The 21,461-nt window shown below is 33.9% G+C and overlaps 1 protein-coding gene across 1 annotated transcript in view; it reads right to left on the bottom strand.

The window, feature by feature from the left end:
- The window catches only part of LOC129219191 (voltage-dependent calcium channel subunit alpha-2/delta-3-like), a 284,460-nt gene that overhangs the window by 60,070 nt on the left and 202,929 nt on the right, over positions 1-21,461 (bottom strand). Inside the window, exons 27-31 of the mRNA XM_054853519.1 lie at positions 18,593-18,706; positions 16,456-16,568; positions 12,127-12,263; positions 4,361-4,396; positions 2,238-2,300 (exon numbers count right to left, since the gene is read on the bottom strand). Coding sequence (XP_054709494.1) covers positions 2,238-2,300; positions 4,361-4,396; positions 12,127-12,263; positions 16,456-16,568; positions 18,593-18,706 — 463 coding nt within the window. The remainder of the gene's footprint in view (positions 1-2,237; positions 2,301-4,360; positions 4,397-12,126; positions 12,264-16,455; positions 16,569-18,592; positions 18,707-21,461) is intronic.

Here is a 21,461-nt window from a genome sequence, read left to right on the forward strand (position 1 = left end):
GGCGTTGCAGATAGTATAAACCTGTAAGTCAAAAACGAAGAATTGAAATTCACCAATTTTTCCTTCGATTGCAACATGTGAATGCAGCTGACGGTCGACATTTTAAAAATTTATTACGTAATTTTGATCATTAAAAACATGTTTCGATAAATTATGATGTAGATGTTCTTTGATTAATGGGCTTACTATCTGAAGCGCCACCTATTGGAAAATAGTTGAACTAAAATTCGCTACTTTGGAGGGGAAAATTTACGGCCCGCCACATGAATTTTCTGCAAGAATTACATTTTTATCATTAACCGTTTTCCTGTAATAAATCCTGTGTCCTTTTTCAAGACACCCTGTAAGTATCCCTCTTTTATCTGAATATCTCGATTTATCGAGATTACTTAGTTTAATTGAGGTTCTAATGCAAATCAAATCTTGCGTCAGTTTTGAGACACCCTGTAGAACAATACATCAAGTCGTCATCACCAAATAATCTATTTTTGCAGTGAAAAAAAGTGCGCAAATACAGTAATGAATAAAACATACTATTAGAGGGGTAAAAAATGGAATTTAAAAAGATCTTTTAATTTTAACGCAGGTAGAACGCAAATGATAAACATAATCCGAAAGAGTTCAAGAAAAATTAAGAAGCTCGTAAATTAGACAATATTTACATTATCATTCATAATTGCTGAATCGAGACATCTAAAGTAAGATAATAATTTTTAAAAGGTACAAAACTAATAATAATTGTAAAAATTCAAATTAAATGAATTCGCCTGCAAGAAAGGGAAGAGAAAAAATGGAAATAAAAATGAACACTTTTTATATGTGAAAAAAAAAAAAAATAGACAAAAATATTGTTTACCAGAAACGTGATATTTTTTCCTGAATAATTTAAATTTCATTCGTCAATAAAAATAAAAAAATGTTTATTGAATCTTCGGTAAAGCCATTTGAAATTTTTTTTATTGCACTGGAAATGGTTTATGTGACTCGCTATCTACCAGTTACAGAAGATAGCTCCAGCCGCAGCAATAAGCCTACTGCGTGACAGAAAAGAAAAAGTAAAATAAAACTGCAAAATTTGCAACTTATTTGTCTGGTTCATATTGTTTTTAATCATTTATAAACTTTTTTCTTCTTACTACTAGATTTCTTTTCACAGTTCTTTCTTATTTTTCTAACCCTGTAACTACATCCCTTAAACCCTGTTCATTGCAAGCTGTCAGGAGGTACCGGTTTGTCGTTGTATCAGCTCATTCGAAAAGTTACGCACTGCTCATAAAAAAATTAATTAAAAAAATAAATAAAAACCTTGGAAAGATTCAGTGAAAAGGATACAGCAATATTTCAGCTACTTCTTAACTAAGAACCACGGGATTACAGCAATTGAAGCACCATGGGAAAACATTTCTGCTGTCCACTATCATAGAAGTCTGCCGAAGGAATGTAGCTTGGCATAGCTGCTGCGCGTCGTCTTCTGTGGTGCCCGAATATAAATTTAATGAAAGAACAGGTGAAAGTCGTGCGGAGCTAATTCGCGAACATAGGGTAATGGTCACTTGCACAATTAGTTGAACAGTTGAATTCGTCAATTTATTGAACAATTTCTACATCATATTTTTTTGCGAAAGTCTTTTTGCAGCATATCTTTATGCCGGTAGATAACTGACACATTCGCTTCATTCTGGTGGCAGACTTCTAAGATTTTGGGCTACGAAAACTAATCTCACCGTAGGATAAGTGGTGTGCTTCCTATGGTTCTTATCTTTATCAGAAGCTGAAGTACTGATGTGTCTTTTGCATGAATTATTATTATTTTTTTTTTTACAATTCATGGGTGGTGGAAAACTTATTTTCCGGATGACCGTTGCACAATATTTTACTCAAAAATCTGTTGGCAAAGCACAAAACGCGAAGCTGAAGAGTTTTGCGGAACATTAACCTGTCTTATATCCTTTGAATAGTTATATTAAAATAATTTCCTTCCATTAATCAAATTTTTTATTATATTTCTGTTATTTTTGTTTGTGTTTAGTTTCATCTACATTTTAAATTTTCAGTTTTTTTAATAATGACTAACAAATTGAAAGTTAAGTGTTTTCATGCATGTACTAATTTAAATTTTGCTTCAATTTTAGAAAGAAAAATCATTTAGAACTTTCATTCGCCTTTTGTGTTTAATGTTTCTTTTTGAGTTCTTCGTACTCGAACGGTAAAGGAAACTAAAAAAAAAATCTTCTTACATCTTCATGAACCTTGGAGACGACTACGAACCCATTGTTGTCCAATAAATAGCAGTCAGTTTGCTGAAAGACAAGTACAATATCAATATACTAACATAAAGGCTGTTAAATGTTGTACAGTCAAAACGTTTTAATTCAAACAGTTACATAAACTTTAATGTGTACTACAGAAAAATACCTCTTTCTACACATAACTTTTCGTGGCATTTAAAGAACTGCAAGTTTTATAAAGTAGTCTATTTCTACGATGGGTGGCTATGAAAAAGGTGTAGTGGGTGTTTTGTTCTGAAGATGATCGACTCTTTGCCTCCTCCCCCCAAATCACGCGTAGATTTCTTAAAGCAACCAACATTACGTGATTTATGAGAGAGGTTTTTTTTTTCTTCTTTCTGCCTCTTTATTTTTCAGTGGCCAGTATGGAACTTACTTCAAGTCGAATTCCTTACGTCTTCAGTATCTTTTCAAAATCCCATTGACGCGTACCACCAATAACGCTATTTTCTTAAGAAATTGTTTTTAAACCAATGTCCTAAATCACATTGCAAATTTCGTATATGCTCACTTTGATTATAACCACACAGGCCGACTTCACTAAGCATCTTATTAAATGCCAGGCATCGATTCTATTTTATTGGTTCCGAGGTGTGTGGAGAAAGAAAATAAAATGTTATTTCATTTTGTAGGCTTTTGTCGAAATTTCCTGAGCCCAAAGAGCAGATTCTTTGGGGATTCGCAGTAATCACTTTTTTTCAACTCATTTCTACATTGGCATATTACGTCTGAGTGCGTATTTTAAATACAGGAGCTCTCTTTACTTCGTCAGTAAACAAATAAAAGCACACACATCTCACAATTCTTTCAGCAATTTCTGTATTGTTTGAGTCGTTAATCAAAGTTTTCTCTCTTATTGTTAGTCACAGATCTCTTCCAACTCAAGTCACTGTCCCTTTTTGACACACACAATGAGACGGCTTTTAATTTTAATCTTTAACCTCCACAAAGCCTCATCATAATTACACGTATATTTTCAAGTATTTGGCAACTTAAGAGCATTTTCAAATCACTTCTTTAAACCTTCTTTATATGAAAAAAATATTGCATGACATTTTTTATATGAATTGTGAATAGGGAGAACAAAATATGATTCGAAGGACGCTGGAAACCGGAAAAGCAACTTCAACATGAAAGACAGAAAAAACTGCATTAACAAATTCACTAATGGAATGCAATCAAAAATGCGAAAAACAATTATAGAAAGATTTTTAAATAGTAGAAAACGGAGGGAAACTGAACAAGTCACTGACGGGAGATAGGAAATTCCTTCTAATAACGCCCTGTTTGTCAAAATCCAGAATACAAACAATTTTTAATAATATTAGCAGAAGAAAATTGTAAACATATAGAACACTAATGCTGAGTAATGAAAGAACGTTCTGAATCTTGGTTTTTGACACAAATTTAATGTTCAACAAAAATTTTAGACCACGCTTAGTTTCTCCGATGTAGGATAACCGTATTCACATGATATAAATTATTTCTTAATCCCTTACACATGCAACAATGTTAGAATGCGATGTCTTGCAGTTTGTTTTTTTTATCAGTTTTACGAGCATTTATTGACACGTGACTTAATTCCATATTGGGATGCTTTGTATTTTTGTCAAAATTATCCGTGCATCTTGATGCAGCAATTTTACTGTCAAGCTATGAGCAATTAACAGTCAAATGTCGAAACTTACTGCATGATTCAAATTGGGATATTGTCTACTCTTAATAAGTCTCCAAAACATATACATAGAAGGATTTTATTGTGTTCTGTAGTTGCTTGTAATAGTGCACTGTACAACATCCTTTTATGTAAAACTTCAATAATAGTTATTTTATGCCACCCAGTACTATATATTATTTCAACCTGTTAATGTGCACACAATAAAAATACTTTAATGACTTAAATACATTTGAATTAATGGTTTACTTTCAAGAGCAAATTAGTCATGCACAAATTAGCCATTTTCCTATTTATATCATTTTTCACATTCGTTTATACTTAATGACTATATGGATATCAATTTTTGCCACAAAACCGCAAGTGTGATTGTGTTAAAAACCAGTGTTATACTTACGTTATCAGTACATTTGTATTTGCAGGCCGTCATACACTGAAAAGAAAAGAGGACGAAAAATATTATAAGATATATTAGAAAAGTTCTTCTTACTAACTCAGCTGATGCTACGATTGTTAGAGTCTTTGAGGTTTTTTTCATATGCTCAGGTAAATTTTAAAACGCAAATCTACTACATTTATAAAGGAATAATTTAAATCCAGGGTTGAGCTTATATTTTTGTTCAGTCTTCATGAAATGAGACTCGGAGGATAGGTAAGGCCACACTCAATGTCTATATCGGAAGTGTTAAAAAGTAACAGCATATATAAAAATAGTTGAAAATACGAGGCGTGTTTTAAAAGTAAGTTCCGTTTTGAAATAAAAAAGAACGAGTACAAATAGAGCAAAGAAATTTATTGCACAAAAATCTACCGCCCTTACGCTATTTTTCGACATTGCTCCCGTGATTTTCCGAGCATTTGTCATAGCGTGGTACAGGTTTTTGTATACCTATTCCTACAAAGTTGCCGCCCGTGTAGTCAACCATGAGACTTTTACAGGGCTTTGAGTGGGACGTTTTTGAACATCCTCTGGTCTACCCCCACCTTGCTCGCAGCATCTTTCATTTGTTTCGGCATCTGAAGTCTTTCCTAGGTGGTCTGTGGCACAACAGCAATAATGCGCTCAGAGAACATGTTATCCCAAGGATGACTACACAGGCGGCAACTTTGTACGAATATGTATACAAAAACCTGTACCACGCTATGATAAATGCTCGGAAAATCACGGGAGGAATGTCGAAAAATAGGTTAAGAGTGGTAGATTTTTGTGCAATAAATTTCTTTGCTATACCTGTGCTCGTTCTTTTTTTATTTCAAAACGGAACTTACTTTAAAAACACGCCTCGTATTAGAAATCGTGAATAACTTGATTTTCTACAATATGAGATGGCATATCTTAACAATGAACAAGATACATGAAATACACCGCCAGCTCAGTCATTTCCAGTCGAGGACTGCAATTTCGTGCTTATCAGCACTCATCAGCCCGGCATAGGAAAGTGACTGAGCTGGAGATGGAAAACCTCTTAAGGAAGCCAAGAGTGCCAAACAAACTGGTAGCGAATCTAGAGTTAGCACAGACCAGACGAGTGACCGAAGCAATGATTCGGTTCAACTCGGAGATTGAAGACAAGGCATGGTATATTCAGTAAATTTAAGCACAAAACTGCAGTCCTCGGCTGGAAATGACTGAGCTGGCGGTGTATTTCATGTATTTCTGCTTTAGCCCTGACTAATGGTAGGCAATTTATTGAATATACCATGCCTTGCCATCAATCTCCGAGTTGAACCGAACCATTGCTTCGGTCACTCGTCTGGTCTATGCAACTCTATATTAGCTACCAGTTTGTTTGGCACTCTTGGCTTCCTTAAGAGGTTTTCCATCTCCAGCTCAGTCACTTTCCTATGCCGGGCTGATGAGTGCTAATAAGCACGACGCTGCAGTCCTCGGCTGGAAATGACTGAGCTGGCGGTGTAGTTCATATATTTCTGCTTTAGCCCTGGCTAATGGATGGTAATTTACTGAATATAAATGAACAAGATAACAAGGTGTTTGATGTTTTCAGAGCGGACTCTGTACACTATTTTTGATATTAGAAAAGAACATGTGGTAAAATAACCGAATATGAAGGTACCTTTTGTTCCCCCCTCCTACAATTAACATTATTAAGAAGTAAAAAAGTTGAGCGTAAAATTAAATTCAGTGTTCTAGGATTGAGATGATTCGAGTTTGAAAAAAAAACTTGAACTTAAAGTTTTAGCTTTTAATTTAATTTTCCAAAAAAAAAAAAAAAAGGGAAAATGTTTGTCTACATACGATGTCTTCTGTTATGGATGTCACTAAAATCAAATATTTGTGTTTCATGAATCAATTTTTTACACTTTAATCAAATTAGATTATTTTTTCCAATACCAGCACAGCCTAGTAGTGAGTCTATTACAGGCATTTGTAGACCAAATCCACTGCTCACTCCCCTCATCATTTGAAAACGACTCTGCATAATCACATACAGCATCATCTTCCCTTTCGCTTTTCCATTTTTCCGTTTTTCCTTTTCTGAATAAAGTTAACTTTCTTCGTCCTGCAGTGGTGTCATTACGGGGAGCGGTCCACCCCGGGTGTCACTTGTCTTCGGGGGTGGGGGTCACACCCAAAGTAAAGCTGCAAGCTTTTGAAAAATATAAAGCTAAAATGCATTTTAAAGGCTACAAAGGTGCACATTTTCCCGGGGGGGGGGCGTCACAACAAATTAGCGCCCATGCACCCATGCTAGGTACGCCACTGCCTCGTATTGAACATTTTGCTCAAAATTATGCCCTATCTCTCTTTGCCACTTCTCCAAAAAGATTTTCCTTCTTAGTGCATGCATTAATTATTCTTGAAATAAAAATCTCGAAATTTCGTATTTACTCTAAAATAAATACTGAAAAAGCACGTATTAAGCGTTAATACAAAAAAAATTACGAGCTGATGTGTGAACCACATGCCTTCCTTTTACACCAATTTAATGATAATAGTGCCTTGGAGTAAGCAAGAAAACAGTTTAAATATTTTAATCATTAATTAGTCGCGAACCGATGCAAAAAAAGGCGTTTTTCAGATTATTTTTTCCAATGCCGACAATTTTAACGTGATTCAATAGACAAGTCTCTAAATATCACCAATAGCACCAAGTTGGGACCAGGTACGATTTTTTTTTTCACCAAACTTGTCCCAAACTTAGCAATATATCGCAAAATTGGCGACAAAACTTTGTGACCAAAAGCTTGGCGATTTATTGCCAAGTGTTCGCCAAATTAAAACATATCTTGAGTTTGCATTGAAACTAACATTGATTTGCCCCAAAAAAGTCGTAAAAGACCACTTTTCGAACATTCGTATTGAACCAAAAAGGGAGGTGCACAAGTAGATCCCACTAAGAGTCTACATACAAAATTCAACTTTCTACGACGTATCGTGTTTGAGTTATACGAAATACATACGCACATATGCACCGTCGCGAGAAAACTCGATCTAATTAACTCGGAGGTCGTCAAAATGGATATTTCGGGCGTCCATACGTTCTTAGGTACTTATGAACGGGCGGTCGGGCCGAAGAAACAACTCAACATTCATTCAGGGGTGAGCAAAACGGAAATTTATGCCTATATTTGAGTGCAAATTTTTCCACGAATACAATTCTTCCTTTACTATGTAAAAGGAAGTAATAATTTATAAAGTTTTAACTTTAATCGTATAAGAACGGTGCAACCTGATAACTGTAGACAACTACTTGTGACATTCTCTTTGATATCGTATGTAGGTATAAAAAACTATTGGCACCCCATATTGAAGATACCTTCATTTTGGTTGACTTAACTGTAAAATGCGGGAAAATATATTTTAAAATTTATTCTTTAAATAAGTTTTATGACAAATGTGGTAGTTTTTGCTAAATAACTCTTCGCATAGTGTAAATAACTAAATTTATTGCCAAATTTGATGTTACCCAAGATCTCCAACATCAATTTAAAACAATAGGAAATAAATATTGCTATGTACGTGTAAATAATTTTGAAAGTCAAAATCTATTTGTTTTTACCCTACCCTCATATTAATGAAACAATCTAACAAACGTCGATATAGAAATATCATAGAACTCCTGTCCTAACTTTTTTTTTTGTTTTTGAATTAATGGAGCATGATGTTCTGATTTGAAATTTTTCACCAATCTTGTATAAATAAAACAAAAGTAAATGCCAACAGACTGACCGTAGTACTAAATGAAAGACACAAAATTTGCGATATTGACTAAAATTTCGTTAGCTACAATAAGAACTATTTTTTCTTCTTTAAACATTTCAATAAACCACTCAAATTCTATTTAAAATAATGTATATGCTAATAAAATAATCTATATACAATTAGGAATTCCGTACATAGACTTATTGACACATTCATTTTCAGAAGCATACGAGTCAAAAACGGATTTACTCTCCAAGAAAAGATTTGAGTTTACAATCCGGGTCAAGCAAGATTTAGAGTCTAGAAATGTAAGGCTTCATGTGAAAACACATTGCATTATAACTAATAGGATGAACTTATTTATTGCAAACCAATTAATGAACATTCAGATAAATTTATAACAACCTTCGATTTTTTTAAACTGAATTCAGATTTTTTTATTTTTCAAAGTTAGTCTTAAGATAGATGAAAGAGCACTTGTGAACACAACATCTGGTGCCGATGTGAGCAATTCCCATATTTTCTCTATTGTATTTTAACACTAGTGTAAGATATAAGCTTAAAAAAAAACATGAAACATCTGTAACTGTTTTTTTTTTGCTATAATAAATTTATAAATGTTTTAATTAATTTAAAATTGTCATTATTATTATTATTTTGTTACTAAATAGTTGATGAACGATTTAGTGTTATAAAAGAGTTTTAAAACGACACAATATTTTAATTAAAAAAAATCAAAACCACTTTTAAAAATTTAATTCTATTTGAAACTTAAAAGTAATATATAATAAGAATAATCGTTTTATAATGAAAGATTCTTTGTACTGTGTAATCTTTAATTTTTTTCGTGTCTATCTCGTAATCAGAACATGCTAAGAAACATTAAAATTTGACTGTGAGCAGGGTTATAAGTTTCGGAAAAAATATTTTCTTAGTGACCCATTATTGTACATGTTAAACTAACAAAGTTTAATTATAGGTTAAAAGTCCTTCAATGTAATTGGTATCTATGTATATTTTTAATATTTAAGATTTTTTCTACCATTAATCTAGAATTTCTTATGTACCCTCAAGATACTCATATGGGCCTTCATTTTTTTTGAATGCCAAAATAAATAGAAATAATGTTATAAATATCTTCAAGACATCCATGTCACAAAAGTAAAAGAAAAGGCTTCAAACTATGCGTACATTTTTGCTCTGAGAAATTGTCTAGAGAAAAAAAAGGAAATGGGGGAAAAAAAAGAAACTTTTTTTACGTATGCCTCTTTTTTCCTAGATCAACACTTCCAAACACAGAATCTTCTAAAATTTATATTGAAGTATCTTGACTAATGTTTTTCATAGAAATACGAGGCACGATTTTAAAGTAAGTACATTTCTGAAATAAAAAAAATAACAAGTACAGATAGAGCAAGGAAATTTACTGGACAAAAATCTACCACCCTTACGCCATTTTTCGACATTGCTCCCGGGATTTTCCTAGCATTTGTCATAGCGTGGTACAGGTTTTTGTATACCTATTCGTACAAAGTTGCCGCCTGTGTAGTCAACCAAACCTTATAAGGCTCTGGTTGGGACGTTTTTGAACATCCTCTGAACTGCTCCGACCTTGCTCGCAGCAACTTTTATTTGTTTCGGCATCTAAAGATTCCGAAATAATTTCCTTGGTGGTCGATGTCACAACATCAATGATGAGCTCAGAGAACATGATACCCTATGAGTGACTACACAAGCGGTAACTTTCTACGAATAGGTAGGGGAGACCGGGGTAAGTTGTGCCATCGAGCCTCCTGACTGAGACAATAGGTTTCAACACCTGTAGTGCCATGTCAGTGAGTAGGTTAATGATCTCAGTGTCTTGTGTAAATTTGGAAGTACAGCGTTGGACTGTTTAAGATAAAAATATTTATTGTGTTTTCTGCAGCAAAAGTAAATTTTGTGACCTGCGTTGGAATTGTCATTGCCACTAAATACACTGAGGTGTGAGAACTTTCCTAACATTATTTAAATACCTATATTTCGAGCTGTTATTCTATATATTTCCTTTGTTGACCATGATACTATTTCGGAAACTGTTCAGTAAAGTTCAAAAGGGCGTAACACGGGGCCAGTTGTGACATAGTCTAGGAGGCACATTGTGACAGTGTCACTACTTAACCCGGTCCGTTATGCATCAGAAATGAGAGCGTTGGTGACCAAAATGATAGTGAAAATAACAAATATGAAGCTGTTATCTAATCCCGCACTTCAGCAATAAATTTAGTCAATGATAGTAAGAATGCAGAGCAGTCTTCAGAACGGAGAAATCTCATTGAATTTGACGAGTGTATGAAAAATGGCATTAGCATTGTAACAGCGGTACGTTTTATAGAAAAAAAAAACGGCCACCTTAAGCTGGAAATCGAAAGCGCAAGCACTCCGTTCGTAAATATTTTAAAATCTGTTATTCTAGCAATCGCACCTAAAGAGAAAATTCTAGCAAAACAAAAAGCATGAAAACGCAAGAAACAAATTGAAGAAGGAAAAGCAAAATTTAAACTTTACGGAAATGCCAAAAAGTGCAAAAAAATTACACTATCGCTATTTTTAAAAAAAAATTGAAGAACAAATATTCGGATAGCTCTAAAGATGATAAAAAATGATTATGTCTAGTTTGCTTAGAGCAGTACAAAGTTTCTAGACCCGTAGAAGACTGGGTACAATGCATGACACTTAAAAACAGGTCCCATGTCAATTCTATCAAAAAAGAAACCTTATTTTATTTGCATTAACAGCACATCGGATGCTGAAACAAGCGATGATAATGAGTGATTATAAAAATAGGTTGGCCTGTAGGATAAGGGCCTACACATTGTGCCGAGTCAAAGTTTAATGTGGCAAAAAATTTATTCTAGTTTAAGTTTTATCTTTCTTAATTAACGCAGTTTTTTAATGTGTCTCTAAAAGAGAGTTAACAAGCGTTAATAGTTTAACTATTAAATTTTCATTTCGTTTGATGTGTTATTGAAAACGTGAAGGTGTTATTTTTTGTGTTCAGAGCATTATACTGCCGTGTGCAGGTAAACGGCAGTATCTGCAGAAATGAGTTTTCGAGATATTTAAACAAAGGCGTTTTGGATTCAATACTAACAATTGGGAATTGTTGGAATTAGACGTCTTTTTCGCGCCTTTTTTTCAGCGGAAATCAAATAAGCGAGCTTGTACAATAAACATAACGTACAATAGATGAAAAAATGCAAAAAAAATGAAAAATTTTCAGTTACTGTCCTTTACCTGCACACGGCAGTATAAATGAATTATTATTTCCTTCTTAAGTCCCACTTAATTGCATTTCTTACATAATTTGTACATGTTACAACGTATTTGTACGCGTTCTTTGAGTGTCATAATGTGTTTCAAGCATGTCACTACTAGCCCCGCTACGGGGCAAGTTGAGACACACTTAGAGGCTACGCAAATTCTCTTTTATGTTATGAAAAACGTTTAAAATAATGATAATTGTTTTATAAATATATTGCTCAAGGTTTACTCTAATTATATTATGCATTAAATAATTCACATTAGTTCAAATTTTAAGGTAGTATCAAAAATGATGCATTAAATGTTTCACATCAGCTCAAATTTTAAAGGTAGTATCGAAAATGACAAAAATGTCACTACTAGCCCCCATCTTCCCTACACAAAAACCTGTACCACGCTATGGGAAATGGTTGGAAAATTACGAGAGCAATGTCGAAAAATAACGTAGGGGTAGATTTTTGTGCAATTGTTTTGCTCTATCTGTACTTGTTCTTTTTTATTTCAAAACAGTACTTACTTTAAAAACATGCCTCATTTATCTAAATGCCTTTTAATTTCACATCGGAACATCAAAGTGTGGTTTTGCTATATTTTTATCAATATAATAAAGTGATTTTTTATGTGGAAGCAGAAATATAGTTGACAAATAAGTATCAATGGAAATGAATAAGCATTTCCTCTACCGTATAGCCTACCGTTCCTGTCATGTTGAAGAACCTTTCAACAAATGCAGAATGCCTGAATTGGACACCAACAACTGCGGCAGGAGCTCGGTTGCCTTTGCCTAAAAAGATGGCTTGACTTGCTGTTACTAGACTTGTGTCTCGAGTGCCTAAGAAAAAAAACTAATAAGAAAAAAAAACTTTTCATTTTCTCATTGAACGCTCTTTTAAAATAGATTAAGTAATCTCATTTTCTTTTGTAATGTGTCAGTTTGAAATTCAAGCGCACTTCACATGTTTTGCTGTACTTTCTTTATTTTCTACACAGACACATCGTGTTTATCCAAAGGTGAAATATGAAGCGAGAGTAGTTTTCATTAGGTCCCCGTCTATAAATATTGAATACGTATTCATTACCACTGGGAAAAGTGCACTCTTCAAAATAAGCAAGACTTGTCTATCGCAGCTCAAAATGCTCACATCGATATAAAATAGCAAAATATTTTCAGTGAAACAATATATTTATTGGTTTGACTTAAGCACTTCGCATACAAGTCCTTATTGTTTAATAATATTTTCACTCCAACCAATGAACCCACTACAATAACAATTTGTCAAATACAAACCTAATGCTCTTCTGTTGGTTGATAATGGTTTTTCGTTGCTTTATTCAGTACTTTTGAAGATCAAAGTTCAATTGTATAAAAAATAAGTTAGTTATATTGCTGTTGTTACCTTGCATGTATGACTAAATGTATGACCTAATGTATGTCCTAATGCATGTATGACCTAATGACTCCATTGCATTTTCTGAACTATATCTGAACTACTATACTCGTATATGTAACTTTTTTCAAAGATTTTCAGAACTAAGATTTAACGATTTTCCGACGATTTCCTTCTGTTTAAAATACTCTCAGTCAAATCTCTTTAAAAATAGTAACAATATCTTTTTGTTAATACACTCTGCCACGAATATATATATATATATATATATATATATATATATATATATATATATATATATACTGCTCGAAACTGAAAATGCAACACCGACAAGAAGTATTCAGAAATTTATGCAAATTTTAGAGTAGACGTACATCACTGAGTTATGTAAATGATGTGAAATGCGCAGCCCTCCGACGCACGTGAAGTAAGATATAAGGGAAGGAACTTCAAAATGGGCAATATTCGTGTCGTTATTTCTGACTGGAGAATTATCGAAGAAAATTTGTTTTTGTCTTGGAGGATACGTGTAACACGAGAGAATGCCAGGCCGCCGTCAACGAGGGGATTCCAGCAAATAGACGATTTTACAAGGGGTATGGTGATCGGACTGAGAAAGGGAGGTTGGTCCGTACATCAAATTGCAGCTGATACCCACATGGATGCGAGCACGGTGCATCGGCTGTGCCGAAGATGGTTGGAACAACGAAATGTGGCAAGATTGAGGGGTGCAAGGGCAGCCAGAGACGTCAGAACGCGTGGATCGTCGCATCCACCGACAAGCTGTAGCAAACCCACAAGTCACTTGTTCCTCGATTCTGCAGCATGTGCAAGATACCCTGAATGTTCCCGTGTCAACCAGAACCATTTCCCGTCGTTTGGTTGCACGTGGTCTGCAATCGCGGCTTCCGCTAGGAAGACTGCCATTGACCCCACAACATAGACAGCAACGTTTAGTATGGTGCCGGACTAGAGCGACGTGGATGACAGAATGGCGAAATGTCGTGTTCTCAGATGAATCCTGCTTCTGTTTATCCAGTGATAGTCGCCGCATAAGTGTGTGGCGTCGACGAGGAGACATATCTAATACGGCAGTAACTGTGGAACGTTCCACCGCACGACAACGTGGCATAATGGTTTGGGGCGCAATTGCGTACAATTCCATATCACCTCTAGTTCGTATTTAGGGCACTATGACGACCCAACGATACTTGGATAATGTGCTGCCACCGGTGGCAATCCATTACCTTCAAGGGCTCCCTAATGCAATTTTTCAGCAGGATAACGCCCGACCATACAGTGCTCGAATCTGCCAACATGTTTTCCAAGGCACACAGATGCTTCCCTGACCACCATACTCTCCTGACCTGTCACCAATCGAACATGTGAGAGATGTAATTGGACGCCGTTTGCAGACTCTGTCCCTGCCTCGTTCAGAAGACGAATTGTGGCAAATGGTCGAAAGGGAGTGGAGAGCCATCCCTCTGGAAACCATCCGCACCCTTATTGACTCTATGCCTAGACGTGTTTCTTCGTGTATCGCTGTCCGCGGTGGTCCTACATCCTACTGAGCCCACGCCGTTCTCGCTCTGTATTCTGCCTATCATTTTGAAACTAAGATCATTTATTATTCCTTGCTGTCTCTGTCTTTTTTCCAAATTTCATCACTTTCTGATCACTTTTTCTTGGTGTTGCATTTTCAATGTCGAGCAGTATATATATATATATATATATATATATATATATATATATATATATATATATATATATATATATATATTCGAAAGAAATGGAGAAAAAAATCATGAAAATCAGCATAAATGTAGTCAGGAAAATAATATGCAAATGCTTTACGTTTCGACGGCAATGAGACAAGGGTAAACGCGCTATTCACAAATGAGATGCGCACCAAGGACAGTTTTAAAGTGTGATTGCTCGGGTTGTAGGGCTATTCAAACGAATCTGTCTACTTAGACGGATGGTATAGTGACTAGATATGCCTCTGAGACCTAACCGGCGTCAGTACGAACAGTTGTCGGACTTTGAGAAGGGTCATATTCTAAGACTCGGAAAAGCAGGTTGATCGAGCAGGTATTTTGCGCGCCAACTCGGTCGGAGCGATATAGTAGTGGTTAGGTGTTGGTAGCATAAGATCACTGTGTGGTAGGGCTGAGGCTTAGAACTTCCAAAGGAACACAAATGAGAGCAATGATTGCATAATTATAACCGTGGCCACTTTCACAAAAACAGCGATTCTAGCATTGATTCCACGCAATTTACCACTTTGCTGGCATCAGTTAGTATCGAAGGAAACTACTCGGAGAAGACTAGGCGACGCTGGTATACGGAACCGTCGTCTATTAAGATAACCACCACCTACCCCACATCATAGACAGCGCAAAATGGATTTTTGCCGAACTAGAGAGTTTTAAAGTAACCGACTGGAGGCTTGCGATATGCAGTAATGAATCCTGATCAGTGTCAGCGCTAAAAACCAACGCAGACGTGTTTGTAGGCTGCTTGACCAGCAGTTCGATCCGGCATTTGTTGTCAAGTCGCATACTGTAAGTCGCATACCTAAGGCGTAGTAGTGTGGGAAGAAACTTTTTGAGACACAGGATCACTTTTAGTTGTACTTAAAGCAGTATGAAAGCTCAAGTTACGTGAACGACATTTTTACGCCGATTGTACTGCCTATGCTTTTAAGTTCCCAAGTGCCATTTATTAGAGCTCGTCTACATAGTGTACGACTCTACCAACAACCTCTCCTCGTTTGTGGGCATGGGATGAACTTGAGTACTGTTTAGATGTGGTTCGAGCAGCGTGCGGAGCATACGATGAACTTTAGTAATAGAAGGTATTGCTTTCTGTTTAATAAAGTGATTAAACACCTCACATGACACTTGTTTTTCTTACTGGGACGATACAGTGATTATCTATAATTACCTCTTCTCTTTTTATATATTTTCTTTTTTTTTTCCTTTTTCATTTTTAACGATGCCATAAAAATTTATTGAACATACGAAGTATTATGTTGCAAACCGAATATTCATACGACAATGTTATGCTTTTCTATGAATTTTTAAGGTGTATTAAGGACTTTTCGGACAAATATGTAGTTTGAGAAACCCGAGGTCAAAGGACAAATAAATAGATCTCTAAATATTTGAATTTGATTTGATCAGTACCTTAAAGCCACATGGCTTTCAAATATGAATAAAGGTCCGAATAAAAGGTAAATCAGGTAATTAGTATAGATTGTAGTAAATTAATACGAATTTCTCTAACTGAGATTAAAGCGTACTCGCCGAGCATAAATAGCTAACTATGATTTAACTTTCTGTTCACTTTACCGCAACTTTTATGTACCTGTAGTACTAAAGTACCAAGATGCTTGTGTAGATAGCTATAACAAGATGAAAAATGTAGTGCATGACAGCAGTCATCTCTGAATACATAGAAAAAAATTCGCATCCAAGAAAAAAGGAGTGAATGATAGAAATTAGATGAATCTTAAGACTCCTGAAGTGATGCTAATGTTTTAACCTGGTTTAAAATGCATTTGATTACTATATTCTAGTTTAAATGCTATTTCTTAAAAAAGGGGGGAAGGAGTTCGAAAACACATTAACGTACCTGCATCGAAGGGAACAGCAAAAACAAAAGCTGAACTATTGATATGGTAAAAATCCACTGCTCTTCGGTAAAATAATTCATCTGTCGCTTTTGTGTGTGTTTCGTAAAATGGCCTAAATAAAATTATATGAAAGTTAACAATTAAAAATGCAGTTCCAATTTCAGAATTACAAACACAAAAAAGAAATCATTGAAGAAACGGCTAAGTCTAATCACAAGAATAAAAAGAAAATGTATACTTACTTACGAATTGAAATGACGATTTCAACGTTACATATTAAAAAAAAAAATAATAATTTTTGATAAAATGGTGTTTCTATTTCAAATTTTAGAGTAGTTAAGATTAACATTTGTGTGATAAATGAATGAATAAAACATAAAACAAAGATTTAACCAAAAGTTAAACCAAGTAGTTTTTCCCGTTTAGCTTTCGTGCAATAAAGAAAGAGAGAGGAGGAGGAGAAGGAGGGGGGGGGGAAACCAAAATAAATAATTCAATAAAATAATATTAATGTACGGAAGTAACGAGAAATGTGTTGACTTTACACGTTATTAGCTGAATTGTACATTATATTTTCATTGAAGTACGGAAAAGGAGGCAGGAGAGGTTGAAAAAAATACAAGGTGATTATAATTAAAGTTCCACTTTCAAAACGCTGTAAAAATAAAACCACTGATCAGAATGACCTCAAATTTCAAAGGAATATTATCGAAGAAGGGGGAAAACGTATGACAAAAGAAAAATAAATAGTTGGAATTTTTAACAATAGATGACTCTGCAAGTGTTAGAATATGTAAATCAAAACACCTGTCATGCTTCCGACTCATTGAAGTTGTTATAAAAACACCACATAAACGTTTTTTTCCCTCATTTCGCATCTGAGAAGTTCACTATGACTCTCAATGAAAGACCTGGCCGTCCCGATCACCTAATCTTAACCCGTGTGACTTCTGGATATGGGGCTATCTGAAAGCTGTTGTGTTCAGTGCTCCGATTGTAAACTTTGCTGAGCTGAAGGCATGCATTGCGCAACACATTCTAAATGTGACTCCGGAAATACTTCAATCAGTCTTGAAACATGCTGATGCTGTTTCTCGATTTCAACTTGTCACAGAAAACGAGGTATATTATATTGAACATCTTTTGCGCCAGTCTCACGAAAATTAAATACCGATTTGATTTTTACTGATGCTTTTTTTGCAGTTTTCAGCCTCAGAACAATTAAAAACCAATTTTTCCCATCCGATGTGATATGACCTTTCCGTGTTGGATTGGCTCACTTAACTAACAGTGTCACACCAATACCCTCGTGCACGCTGAGTAGTACGGAGTTTTAACGTATGGTTTACACCTTAGGTAATATTTTTTGATTTATTTGTCATTTGTAGTCGACCATTATTAAATATGAAGCTTACAGCGCCATCTATTGCTAAAAATTCCAACTATTTATTTTTCTTCTGCCATCAAGTTCCCTCCTTCTTCGATAATATTCCGTTGAAATTTGACGTCATTCTGACCAGTGGCTTTATTTTTATAGCGTTTTGAAAGTGGAACTTTAATTATAATCACCCTGTAAATAACTGAAATTTAGAAGCTCCATTAAAACGTAAAATAATCAGACAGATACATAAATGGAGTAGTCAAATGCAATAAAAGTGTAATTTAAAGAAGAATTTAAAGCATGAAAAGTAAGCATGGAGGAGATGTAAACAATATTTTTTCTTCTTTCGAGAATTTAAAAAGCAAACAAGTAGTGAAGCGGTACTAAAACGGTTGTGATACCTATAATAAAACATTGCTCAAACGCATTCGAGAAAAACTGTATGAAACGGATATTCCAAAAAGGGGTTCAAAAATCAAAATTGCGCAAAGGATTTTTTTTAATCGGTGAGTCATTTTTCCGAGTATATTAATTTCTTAGTTTCTTTTTTTTTATTGTTATTATTATTATTATTTTTATTATTATTATTATTATTATTATTATTATTTTTGCTTTGTTCTATGCTACCAAGACTTTTAGAAACAAAAGCTAAATGCGAAGAACAAATAATAAAGGAAGATCATTATGATGGATGCAGAGTGAGTTACTGTTGGAAAACGTAAAGAAAAAAATGATGCTAGGTTTTTTTTCATTACCTTTCAGTAGTATTTCCTTTTTCTTCTTCCGTTCTATAATCTTCAAATCGAAGCAATCCACTTCTTGTAGCAACAAACGATGTTACAATCCCATGCATATGTATCATTCTATCTCTAAAATAAAATTAATTCTCTTAAAACCATGGCATAAACATTGCCACTTGTTCCTAACCATTTCAACAAATTGCACAGCATTCTACACAAAAATCGACCACTTTGTAGATATGATATCATTTATAGTTAGAAAAAGGCTCTTGTAAAGTTAAAATTAGTATTTTTATTTTAAGCATAAAAATGCTTGGGGTAAACTATTGAAATGTTACTAAATATAATCGAAATAATTCAACCGGTTAACAGTCTAATGACTTTTTAAATGAAACTAATTTGTTAAATGCATTAATGTTTTGAAATCAAATTAGGATTGCAAGACTTTATTGATGAAAAGGTAAACTTTTATTTAGGAACTGTGAAAAAAATTTGGTTAAAACACAATGAAAGCCTAGTTTAAAGCTGTAAACATTCCTTACTAAACACAATAACATATTAAAGTAAAATCTCGATTATGAAACATAAAATCCGCCAAGTTGGAAGCTAAAAGCATTCTTTTGTAAGTTCCATACTGTAGATTTATGTGAAATTCAGCTTTCATTTTTATTGTTAGAATCTTTAATAACTATGTTTAAGCCACAAACGCCATTGTAAGTTTGCAACGGATTCAGCAGAACAGATCAGTAATGAAAAATAGCCACAAATTTTCAAGTTTGTTAAAATATAACTGTATTTTCAAATATAATAAATTATGTCTCAATTACAGCTAGTCAAATACAAGAATTTATCGTCAGTTCCTGAAGTTCAACTTTAAGACATTTCTGAAAGGGATTTCTGAAAATGTTCTTCTGGAACATTGCTCCGTCCACCAAGGATACTGATTGCAAAGGTAATTTCTATTACCATTAGGATTTCTTGCCCTACCTCCTTCGTAAAATGACTACTAACGGTATATTTTTTTTCCCCAAGGGATGATAGCGGTATTATGTTTCATGAACGAGATCTTTCCCAAAATATATCACTATACTTACTTCAACCTGAAAAAAAAAACAATATATTATATCTTACTTATTATAAAAAGGTTTTCCATATTTGCAGCAAAAATCAATAAAGAATGTAGGAACGACTTATTCACTTTTTTTTCACCAAAAATGTGGACAGAAATAGTTGGGAACTTTCAAGCAACGGTAAATGATGAATTATTGCTCTTTAACAAAGAGTCAAAAAGTATATGGGTCATTCTCAAAAAGTGCAACTTTTAAGTCATACGCTCTTTACAGTAAAAGTTTTAAAGAATAGTTCATTTAACAATATTTTTTACATTCTCCATAAATGTAACAATTTAAATCTCTCAACATTTTTGAAAAAAATAAATAAATAAATAAATATTTGTTTGTTTTACAACATGTGAATTCTCACCTCCGTGGCGTGTCACACAAATGGTATAGCTCATAATGATGATTGATAACTTGTTTAAATAAAACAATGAACTTATTTTTTATAACTTTTTCCTCACAAGTTTCTCAAACACTAAATGCTCAAGTGTATTTATTTTTTTTTCTATTGTGATTTAATTCGTTTTAGTAGGTTAATGAGGTCTGTCACACAAAAAAATTCTCACCTCCGTTACCTAAACTCAAAATGCCATTCCTCATTAACACGTGGCAGTAATGAAATCAAATTTTATTTTTCATGATACAAGGGAGCCTCCTTGTTTATTTTCAGCCATAGTTGAAGTTGTGAGATTTTTGTCGAAAAACAAAAAGATAAATTTTGTTTGAAAAACTATGTGTGGTTATTGTGAAGTCTCACCTCCGTGAACTTAAAATTTAGGGATGTAAATTAATGTAAAAAAAGAAGTGAACATGTTAGCATATGCTTAACATGTGCAGATTGTAGCAATGAAGAAAAAAAATATTTCCCTGAAAAATGTATCAATTAGGCCTATATTAATGGACAATTCCTCACCTCCATGACAGATCTTATCAATGTCAATATTTTTGAGGCGAAAATAAATGATGGAGGGGAAATACATCAATATTAGGCATTCTACTAATTGCCAGTATATTCGCAAATTTACTAATTACTATTTTTTACACACATTTGAACTAAAAGGATAACTAAAAATCAAGCCGCGCTATAATTAAGAGAGCTTAATATTAGATTCCCACTAATCATTAAAATAGCTCATTTTTTGCACAATTAACAAAAATACTACTTTGATATTAAATTGGTCTCGACTTTTAAACATTGAAAGCTTTTTCTCTTTTTTCTTTCCGAGAACAAGGCGTTTTTTTAATTTTTTTTTATTTATGAGTAAAATAATTGGAAATTATCTGGGACATTGTTTAGGGTTACTTCTAGTAGGTAACGCTTTCATGAAAGAATGAAGAAAAAAAAAAGAAAACAAAAGGTTTCGAAATTGAAAAATATTTGCGTTTAAAAGTTACGTTTTCTGGAGAATGACCCATATAAAAGACATCTTAAAGCAATTTCAAAAGATGTGACTTTCAAAGTATATCAAGTTTTATCATGGCAACATGAAAATCCAGCAAATATAGTCTAAGCTAGTTATAACGAGCGTGAACTCAGTGTAACGTTACAAACTATTGCATACTGTCAGGGAGAATTAAAAGTACTGAAATAATAATAATACCTACTTATGCATGATGGAAAAAACTATGAAACAATAAATCGTAGTGTGTTTTTTATACTACTCGATTCGTATTATTCGATGTACTAAAATAATATGTTTAGGAACCTAATAATGCCCAATTAAATGTAAGCAAGAACTTAATAGGAAGTTTTTATACATTTTGGT

The sequence above is a fragment of the Uloborus diversus genome, chromosome 3, assembly GCF_026930045.1.
Source record: "Uloborus diversus isolate 005 chromosome 3, Udiv.v.3.1, whole genome shotgun sequence".
Lineage (NCBI taxonomy): Eukaryota > Metazoa > Arthropoda > Arachnida > Araneae > Uloboridae > Uloborus > Uloborus diversus.